At 35.8% G+C, this 19,295-nt stretch overlaps 1 protein-coding gene across 4 annotated transcripts in view; it reads left to right on the top strand.

The window, feature by feature from the left end:
* Positions 1-19,295, top strand: part of LOC145247999 (calcium-responsive transcription factor-like) — an 84,950-nt gene that overhangs the window by 45,493 nt on the left and 20,162 nt on the right. For all 4 annotated transcript variants that reach the window (XM_080109683.1, XM_080109680.1, XM_080109682.1 and 1 more), the window contains exons 9-13: positions 1,153-1,356; positions 4,832-4,985; positions 6,439-6,628; positions 10,172-10,311; positions 11,678-12,095. In XM_080109683.1, the coding sequence (XP_079965809.1) occupies positions 1,153-1,356; positions 4,832-4,985; positions 6,439-6,628; positions 10,172-10,311; positions 11,678-12,095 (1,106 nt within the window). The remainder of the gene's footprint in view (positions 1-1,152; positions 1,357-4,831; positions 4,986-6,438; positions 6,629-10,171; positions 10,312-11,677; positions 12,096-19,295) is intronic.

The following is a 19,295-nucleotide window of genomic DNA, read 5'->3' as shown; positions in this document are numbered from 1 at the left end:
CGCATAGGGTAGAATTAGCTGCAAAGTTCTTTGCAAATAGTTTGGCCTTGTCTGACGCTGACGAGATAACCTCTGGTCCATTGATAATGGTTGGGATAGAACGCACACTTCTGTTTAGGATCCTATTTGTTATTTGCCAAAACTGGTGGGAACCAAGCCGCTGATCAGCTCCCTTGGATTTAACAGACTGGGCATATAGCTCTCTTGCATTTTTTATTACTCTTTTACAGTGGTTGCTGGCAGTCCTGAAAGCAGCTTTAGTCTCAGTGCATCTATTACGTTGGTAGCTATGGAAAAAGTGATTTCTGTGCGCGATATCAACAAATAAGATACACATAGTGGCATAAACATATTTTGCTACTACAAATTACACATATGTTCATAGAATAGAAAGACAGTTTCAATTAAACAACTTTATTGACCATTTTGTTAACATGTAATAATTGAGAAGGAGAAAATAATATAGCATAGTATAATATGTCCAAGAGTCTGGATGAGGAAAAGATTTGATAGTTGATATTATGAAGGATAAATGTCTTGGTATTAAGGAAAGTGGAAAAGTTCATACTATAAGAATGAGCATCAGATTTATACATTTAATTTGGAAAAATCAAGTTAATATTTTTTTTAAATTCTGAAAGTCAAGGTGATACAAGATATGGAGCTTTGCAAGTCTCTACAATGAACAAAACCAAAGTTATCATCAAAAGTATGATTTTAATCTTTTCATTAACCTTGACCTTTGACTTAGATATTCAAAAATTAAATCAGTACCTAAGTTAGACCATGACTAATATTTTGATCAAGTTTGATAATGATTGGTAAAGCAAAGTGAGTACTAGACTATACACAAACATAGTGAAAGTTCAACAAACCCAATAAAAAGACATATCTTCCTTGGCAGTTGGTAACAATACTAATATTTATGTTTGTTTGAATATATATACTGAATTATCTTCTTTAATGTTACACAAAAAAAAAGATATTTATACATATAGATATTGAAATGGAGATACATTGTGTATTATTGTATTAGCGATTATGAGCAATTTAATTTTTAATGTGATGAGTTTTAAACTTATCAAAAGAACAGCATTGTTTTGTGTTTCCATAATGATTGTTTTGTGTCTTAAAGTTATTGTTTTGTGTTAGATATTATGTACAGTTACCAACAGAAAATGCACACCAGTTTCACGGGAATGCACTCAGTGAATCCCTTTCACCTCAACATGAGCCAGAAGCCTCTTCAAATGATGCAACTCCAACTTCACGACTGGATCCACGAGTTCGCAATAAAATACGAAGTATGGTCGCTACCGGGGAGACACACATGTATGCAATTCGAAAGCAACTCAGGTAAGCTGGCTTTTTCATTTTAATGCAACCAATTTAATTATTATTTACATGCTTCATTTCTGGTGCTACCAGACCAGGCTGTCTGAAGATACTTGTTTTCTGACCTAAAATGCACCAAACACTGATGTTATTGTTTTTTCCCCTTTTCTTTTGTAAAAAAAAAATCATGATTTGTAAAGTCAAAAGCAAAAACAATTTTTGCAGATAAAATAACCAAACCAAACTCCATGAATAAATATTTGAAGATATAAAGAATTCTAAGTATAAAATATTTTTTCCAAAATTACTGCATTAAGTATTAAATAACCTGAAAAGAGTTAATATGCTGTAAAACAAAACAATCAAACCAAACAGAATTAATAAATATTTGAAGATATAAAAGAACTTGAAGTATAAACCTTTTTCCAAAATTACTGGATTCTGCATGAAATCCTCTGAAAAAGGGTTGATACTCCATAAAACAATGAAACCAAACATATTTAATGAACAATACACCTGGAGAGGCTGGAGGCCACATTGGTTGAAGCACAGTATGAATATAACTATCGTGGAAAAACTTTAAATGACAGAAGCCAATTGTAAGAGTTGAGTAGAGCGGTTCCCATACATCTCTATGTCCCGTCTTCATCATCAACGTGGGTAGTTACCATCCTGTTTCTTGATCTGCACAAAATCTCCTACTTGGAGTTCCTGGAGTGGACGACAATGCTGGTTGTAGAACTGTTCATTCTGCATATGCCTCTTGGCCATTGCCATCTCTCTTAATTCACTTAATCTTCTCCACTGTTTCCTTGTTTGATATTTTCCCATAAGATGGGAAGGTGGTCTTTAATAACCTGACCATACAACATTAAAGCTGGGGATATTTCAAGATCTTGGACAGGAGTGTTTCGATGGGTTAGTAATGCCTGAGCAGCCCGATCATGACATAGACGTCCATAACTGTCCGTGTTGTCGGCTAGTATGTGCTTTGCAGTTTTAATGACTAACTCTGCGCAGCCGTTGTTTTGAGCATAATAGGCCAATGAGGTATGTTTCCGTATACTCCAGTTCCTCAAAAGGAGTTGTACTCCTGGGACTCAAACAGTAGTCCACCATCCGAAGAAATTTCTTCAGGTACACTGTAAGTACAGAACCAAATTCTCAAGGTATCGCACACCATTTTGGCTCCTCTCGACATCATTAGGGCCACTTCATCCCATCCAGTATATTGATCCACATACACCATAAAGTTTTTACCTTATATATTGATGAAGTTGACCACCACTTGTTGGAATGGAAATTCCGAATGCGCTAGAGACGTTAAGAGTTCCCTAGGCTGAGATGGCGTGATTGTGTTGCAAATCCGGCACTGGGATCTTGTTTGCCTGATGTTAGCATCTAAACTTGGCCAGAAAAATTGTTGTCTTGCATTCACTAGCATACTATTTATACCTTGATGTGTGAAGTGAAGGGATTCTAATACCTCTGCAAGAAATTGTCTAAGTATCAGGATTTTGTTGCCTTTGATGATAACTCCTTCAAGGCCAGAAGACTTTAGCCATGGGTGAGATATCATTGCATGACTGAGGAAAGCCATTTTGAATTAGACCTCTCGAGGTCCTGCATTCTTCATCTGTGGCTGCCACAGTCACAATCCTTTTCCATGTGATAGCTTTCAATTTAGGCTCATTCTCGTACATTGATGTGAAAGCAGCTTTAACTGCAGTGTCAATCATTTGGTCCTGGTCTTTTGGTCTTTCTGCTGGGTATCGAGATGCACAATCAGGGGCTTAATTGAGTTTTCCAGGGCGATGTTTTATCTGGTATTTGTATATCAGTGTTGTTTCATTGAAATTTAACAAGCGGCGGTTTTTGATATTCTCCAAGACTTGGTTTGAAAATCTTTATTAGTGGTAAGTAACCCACTATAACCATCTCCTGATCCATGGAAGCTTTGAGGGGCTCGACAGTATCTATATAGACCTCACTCGGTAATGAACGTAGTGGCATCTCATACAGTTGAAGATAGTGGTAGACTGTGGTATCCATTCCACACATCTAGTACCGTTTTTCTCATGTGTGCTGGTATCACCAAGACCTGATTGAATGGAGATGAGGTGTGATGCATTTTTCTCCAGATGGCATCATTCAACTTCTGTAGATCCACTGTCTGTCTTGAGGACCCATCCTTTTTTGATGTGACCATTATTCTTGAACACCAAGTAGTCGGCATTCCTACTGGTACCGGTTCTATTATCTCCTATACGATGTCTCTGTCTATGTACTGCTTCACTGTTTTCTTCCAGTAATGGAGAACAGGTACTGGCATGTGAATTGCTGTTGGTGTCACATCTTGGAGGAATTTCATTTGTAAAGGTTTACCCTCCATTGTCTGTAGTGGTTGGACATACTTGAATGGAAGTGTTCTTTTAGCCATTCTTCCAATTCCTGTTTGTTGGTTTCTGTTGGCTTGAATGGGATCGTCTCTTGTTTCTTTGGAACCAATGATCTGTGCAGACATCTGCAAGGAGCTGTTTTCTTTGTTCTTGCAGAGCTGTCCCGTGACAACAATGTTGGGAAATGAGAAGGCAAAAGGTCCAGATCTTTAACGCCATTTGCAACAAGTAGAAACCGGATGTGTTGTCCGATACATATACCGCCTGTTGTGTTTCTTTCGACCTCACTCTTATGCACAAAAACAGAACTCCCTTGATGTGTAGCCGGTGGTTGGTATCAAGTACTCATCTGGGTACCTGAGGAATCTTTAAATCTCGAGCCTGACCGAGCAAATCTGGCCCTTATATCTGCAAATGCTTGGATCGAATGGGTGAGTGCATTTACGGGTTTCTTTGGCACCCATCAAAAGGTCGCATGACTCTTGGGTTGGGTGATGCTATCATTGACCCTGAACCTGGATGTGTTGTGGTACATGAAGACGTCTCTGGGTGGAATCTTATCACAGCTTCACCAGCTCCTAAGTGCCACAAAAATCACATCCCCATTTTGAGCAGTGATTTACCATTGTTTCTTCTTGTTTGAGCCATATTGTCTATATTGTCAAATACTGTGATTTGTTGTTGTCTTAAAGGCAATACAGGGTTATTGTATGGTGTCATTAATTCTCTCTAGAGAATTATCTGTGCTTGGAAATGGAACCATCATTGATGAAAATTGAGCACTTTGTAAAAAATGTGAACAAAGCATTTTATTAAAAAGTATAGCTTTTATTTTTCATGACAGCATTTAGAAAAGCATAAAACTGCACATTTCTTTCTCATCAGAACAAATAAGGGAGAAAGGAAATAAAGATCGAAACTAATTTATACTCTTTCTTAGTATTCATTTATTTTCTATTTCTATAGATAATCCATTTTATCTTTCTTGGTATTCAAATCTTTTTATTGCTTCTTGCCATGGATGTGTCCATTTGTCTGTTTTTACTACTCTAAATCTCTTTCTGATTTGTATATTTTGAATGTTTATTTACTTTCAGGAATTTTGTAACAAAAGAATTATACCCTTCACACGAGGATTGTCCAGAACGCCATGACCTTACCTTGTTCCCAACAGTAAATGATCTGAAAAACCACATCCACCAAGCATTCAAGGATCTTGAGTGCGGAAAGTTAGCTAGGATTTTACCACAAGTAAATACCATTTTGAATCGTTATAAAAATTGTTTAATATAGTAAGAGATGTAGATTCTTGTCATGTCTATGTTACTAATGATTTTTAATGATTTAGGGAGGAGGGAGTCATAATTTTGTCTATAGAATACTTAAGTGCATTACAGCAACAACAATTTCAGTTAAGAAATAAATCATTAATTTTATGCTCGCCATATGATAACCATAGCTGCTACAAACTACAAACAATAAGAGGAGGAAATTAAAATATTTGATGAACCGGTTTCAAGATTCAAGCAAATAAAATTTTATAAAACAAAGTTTGCTAATATAATCTATGAAAGTAGGCATGTTAAACTTCCTCTCAGTATACTGCGAGTAGAGGGGGAGTCTTAACTAGAGCAAACAACCAATCAATTTGATTTAAATATGAGTGATTTCATCAATTTCAATGACAATAAAATCTTGAAAATTATTCATTTAAAAATATATATATATATATATATATAGCAAAAACAAAAAATATTGTTATAACATTTTTCTTTACAGTTAATAAAACTTAAAATTTAAGGGAGGTTTTCTTTTCTTGTTATGCTTTCATCCGCGACATTTGACTTAATTTCTTCGGTGACGTTCGGCTTACTCCGGCTGTTGACGTCATGTTCCAGAGAAAGCCGGGTGGACTCTGAGTTACGTCTGGATCATTCTGCATGAGTACCGAGGAAAGATATTCGCAAATGAATATTATAGCAAAGATATGAATTTGCTGGTACTGGCATAAATTGAAACAGCATTACATGAAAACTAGTCATTAATGCAAAAAAAACAAAAAAACTTTTTTGTGCAAAGAGTTTATAAAATGTGAGAAAAATATAAGAAATAAGAATACATTAAAACTCAAGGATAAAAAAAAACAGTGAAAAGATATGGAGAGATCAAGCATTATCCATCCGGAAAAATAATAGGAAACAATGTTCCCATAAAAAAAAAAATCTGGAATTATGCTGTTGATATGCAGATTCAAATTAAAATCCAAAATGTGTATAGCTAGTAATCCAAAAAGTTTGTAATAATCCAAATATGTGTAATCCAGGTTTGCAGAAAAATTTGTTTGCAAACAGTCAAGGCGTAAAGATTATTTTAATCTGTTTAAGTTTTTTTCTTTTAAGGACAATTTAATATATATATATATATATATATATATATAATCAAAACTAGGACAATAGAATTACAAATGAATAACACCAGACATTAAGCTATTATGAATTGTATAAAAAAAATTAGGCTTTCAGAAAGCTGGCTTTAGACTTTTTGTCTGTACTATGTATATAGTATTTCAAAATATGATGTTGCATTATTGATTCAAATAAGAGTAAGCCATTTTCATGATAATATAGGTGTGATAAAAAGATTTTTGCATTCATTTTGATAACTACATTATTTGATTGATGACTTTGTTGTTTTCTTCTTTTAGCCAATGAAGTTGGAGGTTCTCGACAATGAACTGACTAGTTCGCAGAATGAGGAAAGGAGTTGTCATCTTTCTCAAATGGATACGTCCAAAATATGGCAGATCACAGATACAAATTCCTCTGTAACTTCCAGTAGTGCAACAGCCGTCCCAGAAACAGTGACTGTTACGCTTACGCAAAATGCAAGCGGAGGTAAGTTAGGATAAAACTTAAACTAAAATTAGATTTACGCTAGATCTCCGTTCAGTTCTTAACAAGCCTTTTTTATTTATTGAAAATTGCTCCAGACAAGGCAGGAAGCTAACTAATGTAAAGGAACTAAAATGAATGAAAAGTGATTTATGCAAAGACAGATGATGCCTATTCACCTTAGTCTTAAAAATGCTGAGGCTATAGGTAGGAGGAAAACAGTTAGTAAGAAAAGAGTTCTGCAATTCTAAGAAAGAAGTATTTTAACTAACTATCTAAATAATGAATCGATAAAGACCACTAGAGCACACATTTTAATATTTTGAAAAGAGATTGAGACTAGCAACATCACATCTGCGAGAGAGAGGGTGCAGAAAAGAAAAAAGGGTGAGAAAACCAAATTTTAGATATCCTTCTGAAGCTTCAGGTGTGAGAAAGTGTTTGGAGTAATAAAGAGAATCAACTTTACGAGAAGCAGAAAGAGCAGTGGATCTAATTTATGAACTCTGAGAAAGACTTGATAAGAATCTTCAGGTTTGGTATCAGTTTTATCTGATTTGTCTTCGACTATTGTTAATTTTTCAAAAGAAAAAAAAAACCCAACTCTATTTAAATGTATATGTTACTTCCCACCCCCTTACCCCTGATCGATATATCGTATAAGAAACAAATGTAAGTAATGAATCATTTCCTACAAATTTTCTGCTTTCAGATCAAATGATTCAAAAAGAGACAAACTGTATTTGCTGTGTAGAGAGTCTTCAGGCAGCTTTCAATAATTTTACAAAATGCAATCATATGAGAAAGTGGCAGCATACAACACGCATGTTCAACTTGCATGTTTGTATGATTGCGAGACATGGTTGATGACAAAACATCAAAACAATCCAATTCTGGCTGCAGATCGTCAAAGAAAATTGCTGGTCATGCTGTAAAAGTCTCCATGAAAAATTATGTTGCACAATGACTTTTCAATGTGCACGGCCACGTCACCTAATGTGAGTCATCTGAATCATTCCAAACATTTATGGTGATGGCTCAAATCCATGTGGTAGGCCATTGAGGGGATCAGTTGAGATGACTTGATCCTGGTGGGTAGCACAAGCGAAATTGCAAGAGACAGAAGTTAGAAGTCATTCATAAAGCAGCTAATCAGCTCCTGTCTTTACCCTAACCAACCCCTGTCCCATGACCATAATTTTTTTTTATTTATTTATTTATTTTTTTTTTATTACATTTTCACCCCAAACAAGGCAAGTTGCCACTTTGATCTAGGGGGCTACTATCATGGACATAAGCTACAGGGGTACTATGTAGGGAGTTGGGCAGCAAGATGTCGGTTCACGTTACACTTGAATTTCTGCATGTCAGTACAGTTGGGGAAGCAGGGACCTGGAAGGGAATTCCAAAGTCTAGCGGTTCTGGGGAAGAAACTACTGGAGTAGAAGGCTCTTTTACATCTAGGGATCTCTACTCTGAAGGGGTGGGATTTAGCTGCTTGTCGGGTTTGTCGGGGGTATTTACGTCGACGGGGGTACAAGTGCTTGCAGTTCGTCAGAGCAAGCACCGTTAAAGTACTTGTAGAACAAGCAGAGGGATGCAACATTTCATCAATGGGACAGGACCTGTCAGATTGGCGACTCTCTTTTTAACTTTGTCTAGGAGTGAGAAACTAGTAGCAGATACACCAGCCCAAATATGACAACAATACTCAATACATGGGTGAATGGTGGCCTTATAGAAGTACAGGATACTTTCAGGCGTTAGTAGCTTTCTTGCACAGTAGAGAGAACCTACCTTCTTCGCAGCGGTTCTGGCAATACTCTCAATATAATTGTTCCAACTCATGTTTCCTGTGAACATTAGGCCGAAGAGTTTAAAAGATGTACTTTCAGATAAAGATTCTTTGGCCATTGCTATTGGTTGTAGAGAAGGTTTCTCGTAATTATTAAAGGAAACAAGTTTAGTCTTGGCAGCATTGAATGTGACCATCCATTTTTGTCCCCATTGCACTACAGATCGGAGGTCATTCTCTAGTGTTTCTGCCATTTACTTAGATATGAATTCATTTGTTTTCCTGCCGTGTCTGTTATAGAGCATGGTGTCATCAGCATATATACCCATCTCACAGACAATTTTGTCAGGAGGTCATTTATGAATATTAGGAATAACAAAGGTCCAAGGATAGACCCTTGAGGCACTCCCGCATTTATATCATATTGTTTAGATGTACATCCGTCGAGGACAACCTGGATTTTTCTCTTATCTAAGAAGGATTTAATTATGCTAAGTATTCTTCCAGTGATACCGTATGATCTGATTTTCCTGAGGAGACCTTCATGCCGTACCGTGTCAAAAGTCTTAGATATATCTAGAGCTTCCGCTCTACCCTCCCCCGCTTTGTCTAGTGAATGGTATATACGTTCAGAGATTACAGTTAGTATGTCTGCCGTGGAACGCGCTTGCCTAAATCCATATTTTTGGTCAGTCAGAAGTTTAGCATCTGTAAGATGATGAACTAGAGCTTGGTTAATTATGGTCTCAAATATTTTGGTGAAAAATGGGAGGAGACTAATGGGGTGATAATTTACTGGGTCAGTTCTTTCGCCAGAATTCTTGAAAACTGGTACCACAGAAGCAGTTTTTCAGTAGGCAGGAAAACAAGATTCATTAAGGCATTTGTTGTAAAGTTTGAAGAGAACCTAAGCTACTTCAGCAGAGCACTTTTTTTTATAATGTTGCTTTCTTGAGCTTGTTTTACAAATACTTTAATGGAGTATACTGTATTAGTGCTCCTTCAATGCAAATACCCCCAACCAACCTATTGTAGCAAATACCCACACCTTCACTATAGTTCCCCAAATTTCAGAACGCTTTCTACTCTAATAACTATTTTCTTCTAACTACTAGCTTTTGAAATACCTTGATTGTACCAACATGCAAAAATTTTAATGTAAACAACCATCTCATTGAGCGACTCTGCCTACAATGACCCTGTAAGGTGTGGCTTATAATTTACAGTAACCCTTTACGTCTCAGCTGCAATCTGCCATTGTTTGGTTTGAATATAAGTATAAAAACAAACGAGATAAGAGGATGAAGAATGAAAACCATAATAATGTATTCATCTGCTTAAAACACATCAAAAAATAATATTGACTAAATAGAAAAATAGAAGGTGTCTACTTGACAATAACTTCTGCTATTCAAATCTAAAATGATAAGCAATGTTTATCAAAAATCTATAATTCTTTATATTGTAAAGTGGATGTATTTTTTGGGGGGGAGTGGGTAATAATTTTTTATTACTTTTTTAGTAACTTATGAGAAAATGAAACTGGTTTTTATAACTGAAAATTTTTTATTTTTATTACAAATAATCACATCAAATAATTAAAATGATGAGGGAAACCACTGCTTGTCGATTTTCTATTCAATAACCAGAAGCTGTCACCAAGTAGCTATCTTACTGTAATTTCTGTTGATGATCTCATTTTATTAGCAATATTTAATAGATTCTTTTGTTTTTTTCTTTTTCTTGTAAAGATGGCCAGCATGTGATATCGCGTGTTGAAACTCACTTGAGTGATGGCACCACTCAAGTTTCAACTACCCTAACACCAAAAACGGCCAAACTTCTCTCCAAATTACACCCAGGTTTGATATCCACAGGAAATTTTATGCAGGTAAAAGCATTTCTTTATGATATTTTCTTCTTGCTATTTTCCATCTTATGGGCTCGTGAAAGATATATTTAGGTCATTAATTCCTATTTCAATCACATAAATTATTTAGTTGAAAGAACACACACATACACACATGTGCCAGATTATTTTTGTCTCTTTACTCACAACAAAGTCACTTGCTCCTATTAGTAGCATTATAATGGAAATATTTGACCATTCTATGGATATTATTTATAGCATTTTGATTTTAAAGAGCAAAGTATTTTTGCTTTGTTAAGTCAACTTTTTTAATGAATATAAAATCTGACTTCTGACCATACACCTGTATTAAAGTCAGCATATATAGTCAGAAACCATGTTTCTTCAACATTCATTCTAGCATCCGACAAGGATATGTTCTTTTGCATACGTTCTTCAATTATATCATCAACTGGATCATATTGAATGCCCTGACCAATTTTCCTGGCATAACAGCAAATCATGGTCTCCAAACATCGGACGGATCTTGCCTATGCTGACGGTATTGGGTGAAAACCTTGCTGAAATTCAATCATTAACAACAGTTTATCTCCAACAGTATAGTTAAGGTTCGCTACAAGATCCACTTCCTCCAAAAATCTTTCCTTGTCAGATGCCTTCATTGTTTCGGTCATGCCTTTCAATGACACTCCGGTGACTTCATTTGTGAAGTCATTGACCCAGCAGCACCACCAAATTGGAAGAAATGTTGTGGTGGCCAACTCAAAACTTGGCTCCGGATGATGAAGTTGGATGCCAAACTGATTCCGTACCTCACTTTTACGAGGTCCATTGCTGGAATTGCGAAATGCTTGTGCTCATAGCACAAGCAGCTTTGGATCGCAGTGCCTGGTCAATCAGTATCAGGACATGGTGAACTTGTTGGAAAGAGCCAACCTAACTAACCCAGGGTGAATGCTGCAACATATGAAATCTAAACAATACAAATCTTTAAAAATTGATACATGATGTAGAATATTGGCCAAAAAAATAAAATATCAAAATCTTTGTTTCGTTATTAAATTTTGTTGGGGATGGGGTTATTTTAATGATTAAACATTTAATCGACCCAGAGTGAATGCTACAACCAGGACCATGATCATGAACATATGAAATCTAAACAATACAAAGCATTTTAATCATTAATAACTTTTTTCCATATTTTACACCAGCATTCATAAAATGAACAGCTACTAAATCATGTGACACTCAAATCAAAAGAGGTTTGCAATTCTTGCAGACTCGTTGGATTTTGTAAAATTGATCCCAATGCCGAGAGTTAACTTTTTTCAACAGATTTTTTATTTTTCCTTAATTTTATTTATTTATTTATTGATTTTTTTTACAGATATCAACAGCTCAACCAAAATTGACTTCAAGTGAAACAGTTTCATCAAACAATCCAGTGACAACAAAAGAGACTCAAATTGTGATTGACACGAGCAACCAGACCAAACCAGTTACTCCCTCTAATTTTGAACAGGACCCCATGACCACGCTACAGATTATACCGACAAGCAATTCGCAGTATTTCCAAACAACAAATGGCATGCATCAGATTGTTGAGTCTGCCCAGCTTGTTGATAGTGGCCACTTGGTGTCAGAGTCATCACAAATTGTGCATGGCACTCATATACTACAGACAGATGATAACACACTAGTCCAAACAGATGACATACATTTACTGCCATCTGAAATGGCTGCCCATATCATTGCCACAGAAAATGGAAATACCACAGCACAGCAACTCGTTACAGTGAATGCAGGTAATTAAATTTTTTTTTTTTTCAGGTATTTAGGAGGGGATATTTTATTTTTCATTTCATCAACAAATTAAGACTATCAGTCTTAAGTTTATCAGTCTGTTGTGCTTAAGTTTGAAAAGCATTTTTGATTTTTGTCAAAAATTCCCCTATGTCAAAATACAAAGATAAATAAAATCTGTATGATATATGTACCCATGACAAAACAAAAATACATTCCAAAAATCTTATATATTGATAAACTAGTTTTAATTTTATAAAGGAAATTATTACGTTTCTGAATTTTTGAGATGAGGATTGATTATTCATATTATTTGGATTCTTAGGACTACTGTTCTCATCTCAAGCGTCATTTTTACAATGTTTCAGTCAATGTAATCTCCAACCTTCTTTAGGTGTATCTTGTTGAACTCAAAAATCTTTCTGTCAAACTCATGAATCTGCATGGAATTTCACACGGAACCTTTTATTTAATGCATGGATGTAATATGCTCAGCCATGACTGGATAGAGGTGCAATTTGCAATTGTATTGGTTGCTCACACTGAGGATTGAATCTTCAATATTCAGAAGAATGTCACTTTTCCAAGTACTCTAACCACTGTGCCACAGTTCTTTATTTTGATTTTTTAATATGGAGGAATTTTGAACATGAACCCGTGACACAGTGGTTAGAGTACTTGGAAAATTCACTTGTAAAAGTGACATTCTTCTGAATGTTGAAGATTCAATCCTTAGTGTAGGCGACTAAAAATACAATTGCGAAATACTTTGAACCTCCTCTATCCAGTCATGGCTGATAGAATGGGAGCATGTTACTCCCATGAATTTTGTGCGGATTCATGAATTCAATTAAAAGATTACAGAGTTCGACAAGATACACCTGAAGAAGGTTGGCTTACACTGACCGAAAATTGTAAAAATGACGCTCAAGATAAGAATGTTAGTCCAAAGAATCCAAATAATACAAAAGGAAACCATTTTAATGGGAATTTGTAGGCATCACAGCAAGAATTTCGCAAGTTTGAATTATTACTGAGTTATCTTCCTTGTTTTTGAGACTTTTATTTCAAAATGGCAGGCAAGACAGTCCCTTTTCGATTAATCATAATATTTGATTTTTTTTATTTATGACTAAAACTACTGGATCAATTTATATGATTTTTTGGATATGATATTTTCTTTTTGTCATGAGTATGTACATCATACGCATTTTTCTTTATTTTTATTTTTTTAATATAGGGAGAATTTTGGACAAGAACTGCATTTATTTTTTTCATTGAATAAATAGAAAGGAAATCAAATCAAATTTATTTCATTTTTTTGTTTTTTAACTATTAGTTATTTACATCTCTGAATTAATGAAGATAAATATGATAAAGGTGTGTGCAGATAGAGATTGCATAACTGATGTTATGGCTTTTAAAAATATCATTTCAACCAAATTTCAACTTCTGATTTCAGCATACAAATAGATTGTAATAATTAGAATTTCATACACTAATAATTTAATCAAGGCTTTCTTCTTTCCATTTTTATTATTACACTAGCGAGGGGTACCCGGCGTTGCCCGGGTGTTTGTAGGTGTGTGTACAAAAAGACAAAGACTTGACGCGTATAGTAAAATGTGAAAAAAAACAGGTGCCCGTTTTTTACAAGTTAAAAAAAAAAACTAAGCCTTGACGCGTAGCTGGAAAATAGTAAAGTGTGAAAAAAAAAAACAGGTGCGCGTTTTTGACGAGTTATTGACATGACGGCGATAGCTATTCAGCAGTTACGATTTTGTGCGAGACAGTTTTTAAATAAATAAATCGGTTTGTTTGTTTTTAACTAAGTTTGGGGAAAACCGTCTCCCTGTTCATTAGGGGGAGTGTCTCGTCTCGAAATGAAAGCTACCGTCTGATATGACGAAGTCGACATTGACCAAACGTTACTTAGCTCTCTAGAGACCACTGGATTTCGGCCTGTGATTAGAGTCGAGTTTCGCTTTTTGTTTATACTGAAAACCGAATGTAACGCGTGCCGATGCGGGAAATGTGGAATAATTAACGTTTGAAGTCAATAAAATTAAATAGACAGGCGAGTTCCATGGTTAAGTGTGAGCTATTGCAATTTATAGATGATATAAAAAGTTTTAAGAAGTTGTGAAGCGAGCGAGCGCTTCTCTGAAAGAAGCCTTTTGTGGACATCGAGGAAAAGCGTACATATATAAATACATACAATTTCGCTTTTATATATATAGATTTATCACATACAAATCAAATTTATTGGCAAAAAATAGCAATGTGCAACAAGTCATATGAATAGATAAATAGAAGATTTGTATATTTGTATAGCATGTGAATGTTTTGTCCAAGGTGACTTTGAATCTGATTATGATAGTTATTGTCACTAGGCTGTAACACAAAACAAAATGACAGACAAAGAATACTGCCTTTCTTCTAATGACATGCCTGTACATTCCTTTGTTTAGTTTTGTGGAGATCATAACTTAATGCTGGGATAAAAAAACTTCTTGAAAAGTATGTTTAAATTCTTTTACACCAGAAATTCGTCCTCACGTATTCTCTGCTGCTCAAGAAAGGGAAATGTTACCAAAAGTAGAGAGTAGAAAGTGGACCGTACGTTTATTTTCAACTCTTGTTTCCCTTATGTTCTTTAGTCTTCACATTTCTGACAAATGGAAAAATTGCTATTTTTTGATTCAGAATCTATCCAACTTATGTTGGCTAGTTTTGAACCTTGTAGTATATTTTTTCATTTAGCTCCCTACATAAAATAGCTTCATGTCTTGTTTAGAACAATTATCATAAAAAAAATAAAACAAAGATAATGAGGAGTATTAAACACTTTTTTATAAAATACTTAGAAAATTTTTCAATTTGTATAAAATTGTGAGGTAAAAGAGAAACAGTGTACTTGATGTCAGTTAATCCAAATTCATAACCATAAGCCGCATCAAGTTTACTGTTTCTCTTTTACTATTTTATTATTTGTTTCTTACAAAATAAAACCTATGCTTTCTTAACCCTAACACTAACCCTGTGTTTGGGTGGAAATAAATTAACATTGGTCCAAACAAATTGTAAAAGAGAAACATGATGATGGCTTAATTCAAAATAGTCGTCACTAAGTTGATCGTATCACTTTTATCAGTTGTAGTGCAAATCAGTTTTATTTTCACAAGTAAGCATTGATTTTTTTTTTTCCAGAATTAAATAATTGATTTTTGTGAATAAAATATTCTTAGGTAAAGCTCAGATTTAGGCATTTGAGTAATTTTTATGTCACAGGTGACATTTTGGGGGGAGAGGGTCATCATCAGCATCATCATGACGGGCTCCTTGCCCAGACCAATGTGACTCTTCCTCTCCAGAGTTTCCTGTCTTCCATCAGCTGCCTCAGATCTTCAGGTTCACAGTTGGCATCGTGTGCTATTTGCTGGATGGTACGTGGATCTAGGTCATCCTTTGCTTGCGCGTCCGTGTCATGAAGTCTATAGCAATACATCACTCACCAATTCATGCTTGCTCCTCAGACAATGACCAGCAAATCGTAGGCGTCTTCCTCTGATGGTATCAGATATGGCAGGTAAGTTGCCATAAAGTTGCTGCTTCGTGGGATGATTTTGCCAAGATATATTTGGTACTGTTCGTAGCATACTGGCGTATGTACCGTCTAGTTTTCTTTCCAATCTTTTGGTGAGTGTCCAGGTTGTAGCACCATAAACAAGGACAGACTCTACCATTGCCCTGAAGAACTGCCTTTTCAGTTTGTTAGTTAGTCCTGAAGTCCATACTGAACGCAGCCCATCCAGTGTGGTTCATGCTTTTGAAATGCAAATTTCTATATCTCTCTCTCTGTGTGGAAGCTATGTTGCTGCCCAGATATGTAAACTCTGCGACTTCTTTCAGTGCTGATCCAACCAGAGCCCTGATCTCTCCTTTCATATTGAAAGTCATAAACTTTGTCTTATCCGCATTAATGTGGAGACCAATGTCATTTGCAGACTTTTCTAGCTTACGTAACAGTGTTTGTGCATCAGCAGTGTTGTTCGCGAACAAAGTAATATCGTCTGCGTAATCTGCATCAGTTATGTGTGCTGATTTATGACGTCTATTTCTGGATTTATTTACGGTGAAGCTTAGCATGTTGTGTATATCAACAGAGGTGCAAAGTACAAAGTCAAGACAGACAATGAAAAGAAAAGAGGCAAGAGTATCTCCTAGTAGAACCCCGGTGCGGATGTAAAGTAAAAGAATTCAGTGTTCCCATCTGGTAACCTGACTATTGCTCGAATGTGCTCATATAACATCATGAAAGCATTAATAACTTCATTTGGAATGCCATATGCTTTTGATATGCTGGCCATTTTTCCTCTATGTACAGAGTCGAATGCTTTGGAGAAATCTACAAAGATCATGACTGCCTCAATGTTTTTGGCTTTGACTCCTTCAATTAGTCTCCTAACAGTAAGTATTAGTAGTAGAGCAATTCTTTCTAAATCCATTTTGGTTCTTCCTGAGCACTTTTTCGATCTTTGGTTGGATACAGTTGAGAAGCATGGCATTGTAGATTTTTGCTGCAATTGGAGTGAGTGTTATTCCTCTGTAGTTGCTTGGTATGCTTAGGTCACCCTTCTTGGGGAAGGAAAGTATGCATCCTTCCCTCCATATATGAATAACTTTTTGTTTATATACAGAATTGCATGAATTAAGAAGGATGTCATTGAAGCCACCTGTCTTCCATACTTCAGGAGGTATGTTATCTAAACCTGCAGCTTTACGATTCTTGGTCTTTTTTAGCACAGTTAGAAGTTCCTCCATTGTAAAATCACCCTTTTCAATATCGAGTTCCTGTACAACAATTGGCTTAATTGGTTGGTTTGTCACTTCTGGTTTCTTTCCGAGTAGCTTTTCAAAATGTGCTTTCCATTTCGCACATGCATTTTCCAGAGTGTTTGCCTTTAACTTAGCTTTGGCAGGTTGTTTGCGCCGAGATATCTCATTTACTACTTGCCAAGCCATATATGATTGTTTGTTATCTGCTGCATTCTGGATTCGATCTATTTGTTCTTGAACATACTTCTGTTGTTCTGATAGGTACATCATACTAAGCTCTTGAAGCGCTTGCTTCCTTAATTTTGTATTCTGTCGAGTAGGATATTTATGTTGCTTTTTGATTGTTTTTTAACTTTTCTCATTTTGATATTATTTTGTCATTTTCCCCCGGTACTTTTTGCTTTACCTTAGGCTTCAGAGGTATACACTTCTTTGCTGCGTCTTGGTGCGATCTAACAAAGTTTTCATAGGTTGTATTGGCAATTGGTTCCTGCTCTTAAAGCATCAAATCTGTTTCGCAGTTCAAATATGCTTGATCTGATTGTCATGTGACAACGTTGACCAGTTGTAGGGCTGTCTAGATGATTTTTTAGTTTTGTTCGCTCGTAGACTTAACTTCAACTTGGAGGTTACAATCCTATGATCAGTAGACACTTCATAGAAACTGAAAATGTTGCGAAGAGCATATCGATCCTGTTGATAAAAACTAAAAGCAAAACAAAAAATATTTTCAAATTTGGTTGGATGTCGATTGCGTCTTTTGTCAGTTGGACAGAATCATCTTATATGGACAGAATCATCTTAGGTGAGTAAAGGATTATTTTTCATTACTTCAAAAAATGCTGTGAAGAGCATACCAATCCTGGTGATAAAAAGTATTTGAATCTCCGCAAATGCCAATCTTATGTCATAGCTTGTGCGGAAGTTACAACAGTATAGGATTAGCTCAACAAGCTACACCGTCAGACGAAAGAAACACTCACTTCAGACCTAAATCATGGCAGAACGAGGATATAGTCCACGGTAATCATGTAGGACCACTCATGACGGAAGACTGATGTAGAACCTGAACTGGCTAATGGGCCCTGGTAACGTCATGGGGAGCAGCATGACAGTTATGCACCTTGGCGGAAGAACTAAAGAATCAGTCAATGGCAGGGTACAAAAGATGCTGAGCGGATGAATCGTTAAGAGATCAACAGTCAGGTTCAACTAGTCTAATTGAGAAATTACTGCAATTTGCCTGTAGACGTAACTCACACACGTGATATCCGAGCTATCGAAAGATTCAATATGACTTTAAATCAAACCAGAATTCCATACCGCATCGACTGCCACATGGGTAACCAAGGGTCACTACTTAGTATGCCGACACTGGCCACAGCTATCGACAAGTTTACTACAGCACCAAAACCTAGGCTAGCAAAATGTAGACATACCATCAAAATATCCACCTTTAATGTACGGACACTTCAACCCATATCTCAAATATCAGAACTTGTTGCTTCATCCAAAGAACACGATATCGATATTGTGTGTATTCAAAAGCACCGTCTCTTCCACAACGACATGATCATAAAGTACCATAAAATTGGTAACAGCTGGACACTAGTATCAGCGTCAGCATGGAAAAATTCAACAAATAGTACCATTGGGGGAGTAGGACTTCTGCTTAGCCCTCGAGCATTGAAATCATTGAAAAGTGCTGAGAAGATAACACAAAGGATAATTCTTGCTACCTTCAGTGGTAATCCTGCTACTACTGTTATTTGTTGCTACAGCCCTACCAACGTCAGTGACAAGCAAGAAATCCTGAATTTCTACGATGAACTCTCAGCAATAGTGCGCTCAATCCCCAAACATAATTTATTGGTTATCGGGAGTGACATGATGAGAAGACAACAAGCATAAGTTCTCTTTCCATGATGGAACAAACCGAAATGGAGAGTATCTATTAACTTTTCTCCTTGAAAACCACCTACAATTCATGAATACCCGTTTTCAGAAAAGACCCAGTAAGCTCTGGACCCATCAATCTCCAAATGGAGACAAGGCACAACTGGACTATATTTTATGAATAAGAAGTGGATCAATAGCTGTCATAACTGAAGCTTATAGCAGTTTCTATGGGGAGAGGGTACCGTATAGTTAATTTGGCTAATAGGATAATTCAGTCTATCAAACAAACATTGCATTAGTATTTGTCAAAGTACTTGTGCCTTTTTCTTAAAAGAAATGATTTTTTAGTTACAGAATATGTTTTAGAATATTTTATATCCAGTTTATTTTACAGATTTGAATACAATGTTTTTAATTTTGTCATTTTTTGTATGATCATTTTATTTTTATTGTTTTAATAAACA

This window comes from Euprymna scolopes, chromosome 26, assembly GCF_053919585.1.
Source record: "Euprymna scolopes isolate OS-2025 chromosome 26, ASM5391958v1, whole genome shotgun sequence".
NCBI classification, from domain to species: Eukaryota; Metazoa; Mollusca; class Cephalopoda; order Sepiida; family Sepiolidae; genus Euprymna; species Euprymna scolopes.
Note: the sequence above shows the minus strand (reverse complement) of the source record. Positions and strands in the feature narration are given on the sequence as shown.